Source organism: Suricata suricatta, chromosome 12, assembly GCF_006229205.1.
Source record: "Suricata suricatta isolate VVHF042 chromosome 12, meerkat_22Aug2017_6uvM2_HiC, whole genome shotgun sequence".
Classification (NCBI taxonomy): domain Eukaryota; kingdom Metazoa; phylum Chordata; class Mammalia; order Carnivora; family Herpestidae; genus Suricata; species Suricata suricatta.
In genome coordinates, this window is record NC_043711.1 from 9,726,592 (window position 1) to 9,739,377 (window position 12,786).

The 12,786-nt window shown below is 46.3% G+C and overlaps 1 protein-coding gene across 1 annotated transcript in view; it reads right to left on the minus strand.

Annotated features, from left to right (window-relative positions):
- Positions 1–12,786, minus strand: part of ADGRE3 (adhesion G protein-coupled receptor E3) — a 47,611-nt gene that overhangs the window by 10,163 nt on the left and 24,662 nt on the right. The window contains exons 7-11 of the mRNA XM_029918803.1: positions 12,195–12,314; positions 5,979–6,163; positions 2,958–3,125; positions 491–688; positions 80–213 (exon numbers count right to left, since the gene is read on the minus strand). Coding sequence (XP_029774663.1) covers positions 80–213; positions 491–688; positions 2,958–3,125; positions 5,979–6,163; positions 12,195–12,314 — 805 coding nt within the window. The remainder of the gene's footprint in view (positions 1–79; positions 214–490; positions 689–2,957; positions 3,126–5,978; positions 6,164–12,194; positions 12,315–12,786) is intronic.

The window sequence follows — 12,786 nt, forward strand, 5'->3', positions numbered from 1 at the left end:
AGGTCTGGATGCAGCAGAAATGGCCACAATTAGAGCCGGGACTCCATAGCCCACAGGGAACATGAGCCACTTCATAAACCTGTTCAGCCCAGAGTAGTTGACCACCGTCAGGTTGCGTGCAGTGAGGAAGAGGTGCAGACCCTCCAGCAGCATCCAGGTGAAGGCGGCCAGGTAGAGATAGTGTAAGGCCCCCGCGATGATGCTGCACAGCACCTGGGGGAGAAGGGGTCATCAGGAGGGACTGTTAGGGAGGAGGGTGGCCCAGGACCTCTCCCATACCTTGCGGGAGGGGAGAACTCTTATATATATGGTTGAGCTGTTGAGAGAGGATTGTCTTCTACTCCATTAGTCAATGTGAAACAGGCTATTTATCCCTCCCAACCTCCCTGGGACCCAAGACCATTGTATTAAGGTATCAGTGCAATAATGGCTCCATGAACTGAGCTCCCCCTGGCTCAGGGCAGGCGGTCCTCTGTGACAGTATCAGTACCTTGATCTTGGTCTGGTTGATGGCTGTGAGGAAGAGCAGGTGGGCCAGGAAGAGGCAGACTGAGAGGTGCAGGTGGAGCGAGGTGCTGGTGTTCTGGATGGTTTTGCACAGCAGGAAGGTGAGGGCTGCCAGGAGGAGGCACAGCAGAGAGAGGCCCAGCCCCACGTAGGTGATCACAACCAGCACGGGATCCTCCTCCTGGGACCCACCAAGGGGGACATCATAGTCAGTCTCCAGGATTAACCCCCCTCCCCTTTGGAATGCGGCATCCCAGCATAGGCATGAAGCCAGATGATAGAGAGTTTAAGAAGTATGTGTCAGATGAAGTCTTTTTCTTCCCATTTACCGAGGTACCCAACATACAAAATATTGCACATACTGAATGCACACATTTTGATGAGTTTGGGCATAGGCACAGATCTATGATGCCATCACCACAGTCAAAGTAACAAACATATCCAATGCCTCCAAGATCTTGTGTCCCCTTGCTTTTTTCTTTCTGTGTTAAGAAACAACACAAGACCTACTCTCTTGATAAGTTTTCAAGTGCACAAGGCTGTACTGACCATGGGCTCTATGTTGACAACAGATTCAGGCTGAAACGAATGAAGATGCTAGGCTACGTCGTGCACCCAAGAGATGAAGGAAGCCCTGTGTAGCAGAGGCACTTCCCACCTTCTGGTACCTGCCCTTCGGCTGCTTTCTGTGAAATCCAGTGACCCCGCCTGAGACCATTTCTCCTGCCACATGAGCATGTTTGGACATGCCAGAGGGGTCCTAAGTACCGGGATGTTAATGCCTCTCGAAGCTGCCTTCAAACAATAGAAACTACAGCACTGGCAGATAAATATCCCAGCTCCCACACCTTTATGTGAGAAGGCTCTGAGATACACGTTCTAGATCTCCCAGAGGTACCCAAGGGGATTGAGTCCCAGTTGTCCATGTTGGTAACTCTCTCTCTCTCTCTCTCTCTCTCTCTCTCTCTCTCTCTCTCTCTCCTAGAGGGAAGGGTAGAGGCCCAGGGAGACGGAGAGAGAGAATCCTAAGTAGACTGCCTGCCCAATGGGGAGTTGATGTGGGACTTGATCTCACGACCCTGAGATCATGACCTTAGCAGAAATCGAGTCAGATGTTTAACTGACTGAGCCACCTGGGTGCCCCAGTAACTTTCTCTTCGATGCATCCTTCACTGGCTGCCTTCTCTTCTCCATCTCACCTCCCTACTGTCCTACCAATGTGTCTTGGGGTCACCTACCAGAGAAACTAGTTGTCCTGAAATTTTTGTCTCAGGCTCTGCTTACAAGAGTCTCCAAACTAAAACATCTGTATAATTCAGTTCCTGGGGACTCCTCTCCTTGAAGACAGAAGCCAGGAGTCTGGTGAGTCACACAGACTCGGCAAGACTCACCAGTGGGAAATGATAGGTGCCATCTCAAAATCATATGGGAATCTTCACTTACTTCAATGTCACTTTTATAGAACTTTTTAATGCTTTGTTGTTTTAACCTTAAAAACTTGTGAAACAACACACGTATAGAAAAGAGCACGCACACAAGCATATCACATGACTCATAATTATTAAATGATTGGTGAGATCTTTAACTAGTCTGTAGGCATTATCCCAGAAGCTCTTTCCAATTGCGAATCACCTTCTCCCGCCGAGGTAACCGTGATTCTTTTATGATAAGCAATTCCTGCTTTTCTTTATAGTTTTACCACCTAACGATGCAACTCCTGAGAATATGGTTTACTTGTGTTTATTTTTAAAATTTTTATTAAAAGTTTTTTTTACATTTATTTATTATTGAGAGACAGAGAATGAAAGGGGAAGGGGCAGATAGAGAAGAAGACACAGAATCTGAAGACAGACCCCAGGCTCTGAGCATGCTGTCAGCACAGAACCCACGACCTGTGAGATCATGACATAAGCTGAAGTCGGACGCTCAACTGACTGACCCACCGAGGTTCCCCTGTTTTTAGATTTCTTAAAGTTTATTTATATTGATAGAGAGTGCAAGCAGGGGAGGAGCAGAGAGACAGGGAGAGAGACTCCCAAGCACTGCCAGTGCAGAGCCTGATGCGGGGATTGAATTCACACACTGCAAGATCATGAAGGGAGCTGAAATCAAGAGTTGTATGATTAACCGACTAAGCCATCCAGGTGCCCTAGTTGTTTCTGGCTTAAAAACTTCTTAAAATGTTTATTTATTTTTGAGTGGGGGGGGGGTCAGAGAGAAGGGGAGACACAGAATCCAAAGCAGGCTCCAGGCTCTGAGCTGTCAGCACAGAGCCCGACTAGGGGCTTGAACCCACGAGCAGTGAGATCATGACCTGAGTTGATGTCAGACGCTTTACAGACGGAGCCACCCCAGCTCCCTTATTTTTCCCATATTCTGTAGCGTATTTGCCATCCCCCCAGAGGGGCGCCCACAGGGCTAGCAGGAGGAATTAGACGCACACATTGTACCTGGTTGGTTAAGGCCATGAGGACAGCAAAACTGGACAGGTGGGTGCAGTTGCATGTGGTGTGACTTCTGTTTGCTTGTTTCAGGAAACAGCCATCGCTGGACCACTGGCCGCCCACCTTCATGCTTTTCCAGTAGACGCAGACCGCCCTTTCGCCATTGAGCTTCATCTGAAAGCAGAGGGGCTCATGACGTTCTTCCTTGGGAGGGGCAGCTCTCCGCATGTCGGTCTACACTGGGGTGGCAAGTGAGTAGACACGTGGCTCAGAAGAGACTCAGGGCTTTTTATTTTAAGTGGAGAGGATGGCTGACAGGACATGTGCTCCCTTAGCCTCAGCTCTGTCGTGGTGCCCCGAAACAAGAAACACGATCAAGGCTCTCTGGGAGCCAGAATTTTACAGGATGTCATTGGTTTCAGGACTTTATCTGCCATCATGGAAGTCAGACAAAAAAAAAAAAAAAAAAAAAAAAGAAGAAGAAGTAAATAAAATAGGGGCGCCTGGATGGCTCAGTTGGTTAAGTGTTCGACTCCTGATCTTAGTTCAGGTCATGATCCCAGGTTCGTGAGATCAAGCCCCACATGGGGCTCAATGCCGATAGGCAGAGCCTGCCTGGGGTTCTCTCTCTCCTTCTCTGTCTGCACCTACCCAACTCTCTCTCTCTCTCTCTCAAAATAAATACACTTTAAAATAAAATAAAATAAAATATCTGTGGCTCATAGAGTTTTCTCATAAATACTCACTAAGGCAAATTTCCTTGATTTCTTCACACCAATTCTGTCCCTGACCCTTTACAAAACAGTACTGCTCATGCAATGAGAGGGGAATTTTAGGAAAGACGTGTCTCCCAGAGAGAGAGAGAATGGAATCAACCTTCCACCTCTTCTTTGTCTCAAAGGTTTCCAGAGCCTTACTTCATGGGGCCAAGGAGATGAGTCAGATGCTCTCCTGTTGGGGGGGGCGCTGTAGCTCCTATGATAATCCACTAGACCACCTCCAGATTGCTTGCTCCACTCCTGCTGCCCCCTGCCTTATATAAAAAATTCCATACTTAGATTTTATGCATCAGATAGAGAAAACCTACATGTCCCCACTTTCTCCCCCTCAATTCTTATTTTCTTTAAAATTGAAAAATAATTTTATTAATTTCTGCCAACTTTCTCAAGATACAATTGACACAGAAATTATGTGAGCATAAGGCATTCAATGTAATTATTTGATCTATGTGTACATTGCAAAATAAAGTTAATGAATATCCACCGCCTCATGTAGTTGCAATTTTTGTTTTGTGGTGAGAACTTAAAATCTACTCTCTTGGTAACGTTCAAATATGCATCATGGCTTGGCTAAGTGGAGCCACTGTCTTGTATATTGCATCCTCTGAACTTGATTTCCTGCATGTATTTCTCCCATCCCTCACCCCTGGTAACCAAAAATACAGTCTCTGTGTCTATGAGCTTGGTTTTTTAAGATTCTGTGAATCAGTGAGATCATAGAGTATCTGTCTTTCTCTGACTTATTTTACTTAGTATAATGCCCCGAGATTCAATCATCTTGTTGCAAATGGCGAGATTTCTTTCAACTCTTACTTTCTTAATGGCGCTGAAAGGCAAGGGAACAGATGAATTTTATTACATCTGTGTCTGGCTGCAGACCCTCCCCCACCTCCTTTTGAAGTAGACTTCATGCCCAGTGTGGAGCCTACTGTGGGGCTTGAACTCGCAACCCTGAGATCAAGACCTGAGCTGAGATCAAGAGTCAGATGCTTAACTGACTGAGCCACCAGGATGCCCCTGGATCCTCCTCCCTTTAAGAGTTTGGGCAGAGAGGGGCACCCCGGTGGCTCAGTTGGTTAAGCGTCTGACTTTGGTTCAGGTCATGATCTCGTGGTTTGTGGGTTTGAGCTCCACGTTGGGTTCTTGCTGACAGTTCAGAGCCTGGAGCCTGCTTCAGATTCTGTCTCCTTCTCTTTCTGCCCCTCCCCCACTCACACTCTGTCACTCTTTCTCAAAAATAAACATTAAAAAAATATATATATAAAAGAGTTTAGGCAGAGAAAGAAAAAGGGAATGGATTAAATTAAAGTTTTTTTTCTGATTGAGTTATGTTAGTCTTAATAATTAATACCAGAGTTTTATGTGGGAATAAAAATTATGTCTCAGTTCAGATGTCACAGATGTAGGACGTACCTCCAATAAACAATCCCAAGCACTAGAATTATGTTGTCCTGGAGAAATACCATTTAAGCTACTTGTGTAATTTGAAATTTTCTGCTAACCACATTAAGAAAACTAAGAAAACAGGTTGAATAACTTTTAATAATATATTTTATTTAACCCACTACATTCAAAACAGTATCATTTAGTATGTTAATATAAGTCAGTGTATGGAATCAATATAAAAATTATTATTTAAAAATTTTTGTAATGTTTATTTAATTTTGAGGGAGAGAGAAAGACAGTGTGTGAGCGTGGGGAGGGGCAGAGAGAGAGAGGGAGACACAGAATCCGAAGCAGGCCCCAGGCTCCGAGGTGTCAGCACAGAGCCCGATGTGGGGCTTGAACCCACAAACTGTGAGATCATGACCTGAGCAGAAGTCCAACACTTAACCAAGTGAGCCACCCGGGCTCCCCCAAATTATTATTAATATTTTAAAAGATTTTTTTAAAAAAGTAATTTCTACACTGAATGTGGGGTTCAAACCCACACCCCCAAGATCAAGAGGCACATGCCCCATGGACTGAACTAGCCAGGGGCCCCTTGAAGATTGTTAATGAGTTAGATGGCATGGTGTTTTTCTTATCACGGGTTCAACATCTGAAAATACCGCGTGTAAATCTAGAAATCCCACTCTTCAAAATCTCAGTTCGGACCCACCCGCTTCAAGGGCTGCCCGGCCATGCGAGGCTCCTGGTTTTAGCGTTCGACAGCACAGTCCCAAAGCACAGAGACTGGGGAGGGGTGCACACTGGTGGGTGTGCCTCCAAGACACCTGAGCACGCTCAAAGTGCAGCCCTGACCCACCTTCACGTGCTGAAAACTCAGAATCACAGGCTTGGAGAGAGATGTGTTCCTTTCGGGTCTGATGGCGGCGCTCACCACCTGAGAGCTCATGTACACCTGGTCTTTGTCGTTTGCCTCTTCAAAAAATGTTGCGTTGATGATGTTTCCAAGAGACGAGTATGAAATAAAGGCAATTGCAGTGGGACCTGAAAAACAGAAAAATGAGTCTTAAAAAAATGCCTCATTGCCTTCCCCACACCTACTATGCGCGTGCACACACAGACACGTGTGCGTACACACATGCATATGTGTGCACACAAAGTCACATACATGAGGGGCAAATGAAATAGAGATTCTCACTGTCTCTCCCTTTTTCTCCTCTGAGACAGACTTTGTGGTTTTGGCCCTGAGCCCTTTTTTTGTACTGAATAGGGGAAAACTCTGGGGAAGAACTGGATGGACCAAGAGAGGTTAAGCTGATTTGCTGGCCTTCGGAGAAAATGATATAAGAGTTGGGGGGAGGGCAGAGAGGAGGCTGATGGGATTTTGAGAGAGGAGGAGAGAGGTAGGTCAGCCTCTGACGAGGAGGAAACTCATCAAGTTAGGGAGGTCTTATGTGATGTCATTCCACTTCCTCTGCTGCCTCCTGGGAGACTTCTGGAAAGACTGACTTATTTTTCAAGACTTTTAGAATTGGTTTTGCATTCCTTTTAGATGAAGAATAACTGAGCCCGGACTGAAGGAAATCTGCCAATAGTAGGGTTACACGTATGTCTATCTCTTTGTTATGTATGAATGCAATCATCTCCTTCCATACATTATTTATGTAAATCAGATCTAGAAATAGTGTAGATGGAAGTCATAATAAGGGGGCCTGGGCAACTCAGTTGGTTGAGCATCCAACTTCGGCTCAGGTCATAATCTTGTGGTTTGTGGGTTCGAGCCCCACATTGGGTTCTGTGCTGACAGCTCAGAGCCTGGAGCCTGCTTCAGATTCTGTGTCTCCCTCTCTCTCTCACCCTCCCCTGCTTGCCTCTGTCTCTCTCTCTCTCAAAGATAAATAAACATTAAAAAAATAATCTACCTCTACCTCTATCTATTCATACATTCAATTTTTTTGGATCGAATGCCTACTACGTTCCAGCCACTACTCTGGGGATACACGGAGGGGACAGGATAAATGATTTCTTAGGGGTCTTACTTTCTGGTGCAGGAGAGAAGCAAACACATGTAAATAAATCAATAAAAGCGTATGTCAGAGGATGATCAGTCCTATGGAGACAATTAGGCGAGGTAAGGGGACAGGCAGATTTGGGGGATGCTATTTCAGACAGTTTTCAGACAGCAGAGTGAGGGCAGGGAGGGCCATGTGGGTATCTGACAGAAGAGTGCTCTGGGTAGAGGAAATAACAGTGACTAAGTTCCCGATGTGAACGTGGCTGGCTGGTTCAGGAAAAAGGGAGGATGCCTGGGTGCCTGAAGAGGGTTGTGTCTGTGGGGGAGAGGGTGGGGGTGAGGGCAGGGGTGTGATGGGGGCAGATCCTGCAGGGCCTGCTGAGCCTGGAGGAGGGCTTTTGCTTTTATTTTAAGACAGTGGATGAGGCGCCTGGGTGGCTCGGTCCGTTAAGCAGATGACTCTTGATTTCAGCTCAGGTCATGATCTCAGGGTTCATGGGTTCAAGCCTTGCGTGGGGCTCTGTGCTGGCAGTGTGGAGCCTGCTTGGGGTTCTCTCTCTGTCTCTGCCCTTCCCCTACTTGTGTGCTCTCTCTCTAAAATAAAAAAAAAACATTTTAAGTTAGTGGAAAGGCACTGAAGGATGTTAAGCCAAGGAATGCCATGATTTAACATACTTTTTATTTTTTAAGTATTTTTTAAATGTTTTATTTATATTTGAGAGAGAGAGACAACATGAGCAGGGGAGGGTCAGAGAGAGAGGGTGACACAGAATCTGAAGCAGGCTCCAGGCTCTGAGCTAGCTGTTAGCACAGAGCCTGATGTGGGGCTCGAACTCATGAACCGCAAAATCATGACCTGAGTCAAAGCCAGACGCTTAACCGACTCAACCACCCAGGTGCCCCTGCTTTAACATATTTTAATAGGCTAAAAATATCTATGCACATGATATATTCATATCATATATTTAAAACTTTATTATCCGGTAGAAGGACATGCACCTGACATATTATCATAGGATACTGTTCTGGGCCACACTGTGTCCCCCCCTCAAAGTTCATTAAGTGAAGCCCTTCAGAATGTGATTGAAGACAGGGCCTCTATAAACGTGGGGCCTGCCTTTGGCGCTGTGACGGAAATAGGCAGTCCCGGGAGGCTTCTCGGAGGGGGTGAGAGCTGAGCCGCACTGAAGAATAAAGGAGAAGAAATCTGGACAGGCAAAGAGAGAGCGCAGATGTGCACTCACACAGCGAAGACCATGTGACCACAGAGGGAGAAGGTGGCCATCTGCCCAGGGGAAAGGCTCCGGAGGAACCCCCCCGCCTGTGCCTTCATCTCCAGAGCTGTGAGAAAATAAATTTCTCTTGTTTACATAAAAGGAGAAAACATATCTACTTTTTTAGGTTAATAGGTTTCTGGATTCAAAGCCCAGCATTGCCACTTACTGGCTCTGAAGTAAAATAAATTCCTGTTAGAACAAATTCCTCATGGGCTTCTCTACTCAGAGGCCTGAGGGATTGGAGACAATTCATCTCCATTTCTCTGAGTTCATGACTTTCCATCTGTCAGAATGAAACGGCTGTAGGTGGCTGGAAAAAACAGGCACCTGTCCACCTGCTCTGACGCTTAGAAACAGCTTATTTTTAGGCAGAGGTATTCTGGTTAGGAGCAAAGTCATGAGCAGAAAAAGAGAAGGGTGGCTTTACTTTTCCAAGGTCAGCCTCTGTGGCCTGGGTTTGTTCTCGGAGACGTTTTACAGGGAGGTGGGGTCATGTGACTGTCTCGATTGCCTGGGACAGTCCCAGTTCACCACTGGTGGGTGTCTTGGTGTGATTCGATGACACCTTTGAATCTTAAAGTTGTTGCTCTTTGAAGGTCATTTATGAGGTTGCTCTAGATGAGAAATTTCTCATGGGGGGGGGTCGCGATTCTGCCCCCTCTGGGGACATTGGGCAACGTCTGGAGGCATTTTTGGTTGTTGCCTGACATTTAGTGGGCGCAGGATGGTCCCCATGACAAAGAAGGATCCTGTCCTAGACAGAGACCTGTCCCTCTATGAGCTTGTCACACATCTGTCAATGGGTTTGTTTCTCTCATTGGGAATGTTGAGAAATCGCCCTAAACGTGGATTTAATTCAGTGAACATTTGTCACTGTCCTCCTGGTAATGTGCCCCTAATGGTGACCGTAGAGAGAAATCATTCATGATTTCAGCCCTTATGGGGATTCCAGCACAATAGGGGAGACAAAGACATGTTCATCAAGACACAACACAACGTGTCAGATGCCAGGATAAGGTAGGTTTGAGATGCTGGGGGAACACAGAGGAGGGAGGGTCTGACTGGTGTTATGATGGGAGTGGGCAGTCCTGGGAGGCCTCCCGGAGGAAGTGAGGGCTGAGCAGTGTTGAGTAACAGTCCACCCAGGGGAGTGGTGGTTGGCATTCTTGGCAGAGAAACAGCCAACGCAAATGTTCAGAGGTGAGACTACGGGGCATCAGTGGGGGAGGGTAGAGTCCCATACGGGGCATGCCGACGCCAGCTGCTCCTTGAGGCACATGTAATCACTTTATGATGTCTGTCATTTACTTACACACTTGGGCACAGGCAGCGGTTATGGGCTGAGCTGTGTCCTCTCTGAATTCCTCTGTGAGATCCTAACCTCCAGGACCCCAGAATGTAATTAAAGAGCAAGCGGGGCCACAGACACGTTTATTTGGCCTGCATCGGGAGTCCTGCACACCTTCCATAAATCGTGAGTTTCAGAAGAACCTGGTGACAATGCCGGTGTCAATTACGTGGCTGGAAGTTGGCTTTCATCTTCCGCCTGGCCCGTCCTCAAATGGGGCAGATTCAAGTTCTTACCTTTTTGGGGGAGGAGAGGAAGTAATAGGAGCGGATTGCCTCACTTCCTCAGTTCGGCAAGTCCATGTTTTGTTGCCTTTGCTTTGGGACTTTTGCTGATAGCACAGACCAGCTGTGCCCACATTTACAGGATTGGATTTAAGACCCTGTTTATCCTGTTATACCAGTCATAATGATAGAGCAGTTATTGTAAGACCAAATTTGAAAATTAAAGGTATTCAGGGTGCCTGGGTGGCTCAGTCAGTTAAGCATCTGACTTGCGCTCAGGTCATGATCTCATCATTTGTGAGTTCTGGCTCCGCATCAGGCTCTGTGCTGACAGCATGGGGCCTGGAACCTGCCTCGGATTCTGGGTCTCCCTTTCTCTCTGCCCCTCCCCTGCTTGTGCTCTGTCTCTCTGTCTCTCTCAAAAATAAATAAACATTAAAAAATGGAAAGTATTCATGCAACCAACCCGATTTTTGGTTTCTCTTGAGAAACCAGAAATTCTGGCAACACTGTTTAACAATTAATAGTTAAAAAATTTTTAAATGTTTTTTATTTATTTTTTGAGAGACAGAGAGAGATAGCGTGAGCAGGGGAGAGTCAGATAGAGAGGGAGGTACAGAATCGGAAGCAGGCTCCAGGCTCTGAGCTGCCAGCACAGAGCCCGATGTGGGGCTTGAACCCACGAACCGTGAGATCATGACCTGAGCCGAAGCCAGATGCCCAACTGACTGAGCACCCAGGTGCCCCTAACAATTAATAGTTTAACAATCCATTCCTTCATACACAGGGTGTAGCAGATTCTGTAGGTGCCTTGACTAGTCCTTTGGCACTCTTGTTTTTTTTCCTCATTTTATTTTGAGAGGAGAGAGAGCACAAGCAGGGGAGAGGGCAGAGAGAGAGAGGGGGAAGGAGAGAATCCGAAGCAGGCTCCATACTTAGCATAGAGCCTGATGTAGGGCTTGATCCCATGACCCTGGGATCATGACCTGAGCTGAATCAAGCATCAGATGTTTAACTGACTGAGCCACCAGGCGCCCCAGGGTTCTTATATGCTGATGGATTCTATTAGAAACAACTCTAACTCTCAGCCTGGAGGCATTCCCTGTAAGGAATGTGTTTGATTTGTATACAGGGCAGAATGGGAGGGCCTGGGAGTTAATCCTTCTAGAAGGACCCTCAACCAGTGATGGATCAGAGCAGCTCTTTCTCCTTGAATGGGAGAGTTCAGTCGGGTGGGTCACAGTTAACACTCTAGTAATCTGCTCACTAACCTAATAATGCCAGTATTGGCTGTCCCCTCTTTGTCTCATTTCCTCTCTCCCCACATGGGCTGTGTCCATGTGGTTAGGCCATGATACCCAGACACTGGGTCAAACGTGAGTCTGGGTGTTGCTGTAAAGGTATTTTTTAGAGGAAAGTAACATTTAAACCAATAGACTTTGAGTAAAGTAGGTCACCCTCCATCACCCAATCAACGGAAGGCCTTAAGAAGAATGAGGGGGTGCCTGGGTGGCTCAGTCGGTTGAGCGTCCGACTTTGGCTCAGGTCATGATCTCACAGTTTGTGGGTTCAAGCTCTGCATCGGGCATTGTGCTGACAGCTCAGAGCCTGGAGACTGCCTCGGATTCTATGTCTCCCTCTCTGACCCTCCCCTGCTCATGCTGTCTCTCTCGCTCTCAAAAATAAATAATTAAAAAAAATTAAAAAACAAAAAGAAGAAGAAGAATGACTTCTCCCAAAGAAAAGGGCATTCTGTCTCTAGACTGTCTTTCATCTACAGCTGCCGCATTAACTCTTCCCTGGGTTACCAGCCTGCTGGCTAGATTTTCGACTTGCTGCCTTCCATAATCACATAAGCTAATCTCTGAAACATCTCTGTTCCTCTCTTCTCCCCACATGTACATCCTATCTATTCTGTTTCTCTGGAGAATCATGACGAATGTACCTACTGATGCTTCCTATCCCATCTGAGACCTGGACAGAAAAGCTTCCAAATTGCAGAGAGGTGTCCTCCATGCTGAAGAACAGAAAGCCTCCAACTTGGGAAGGTTTTTGTTTGTTTGTTTGCTTGCATTTATGGAAAAGGCTCAAATGACACAGTCTTAGGGTAACAAACCAATTAGGAAAGAACATCCTGGTGACTCTCCAAAGGACTCGCACATTAATATGGGCTGTGTGTCTTAGAGGTTCTGAATGCAGCCATTACATGTACCTTGCATGTTTTCCTGCACGATGTCATTGCAATGGATGTCCATTGAGTTCATGTAGGTGTTCAGGTTGAAGACCTTTCCTTCTTCAGAGCAATTGTTTGTAACAACTAGGGTTTCAATAGCTGGTGAGAAACACAACAGGCAGGTTTATCATTATTATAAGTTTTAAAAATGTGAGTAGCAACAAGAACAGGTCACGTTTACTGAATGTCTAGAATGTTCCAGGCACTGTACATTGTCATATAACCCCATGAGGGACCATTATCCAAATGAGGAAACTGAAGTTAAGAAGTTAATTCCTTAACTCCTGAAATACAAGTGTTTTTTTTTTTTTTGTTTATTTCTGAGAGAGAGAGGGAGAGAGAGAGGGAGAGACAGAAAAGGAGCAGGGGAGGGGTAGAGTGAGAGAGAGAGAGGCACAGAATTTGAAGCAGGCTCCAAGCACAGAGCCTGGGGGATTGAACTCACAAACTGTGAGATCATGACCTGAGCCAAAGTCGGACGCTTAACTGGCTGAGCCACCAGGTGCCCCTTGAGATATAAATTCCTAGCTAACATTCTCTAGCAATCATCTTTGAAGACACAATTCTGTTC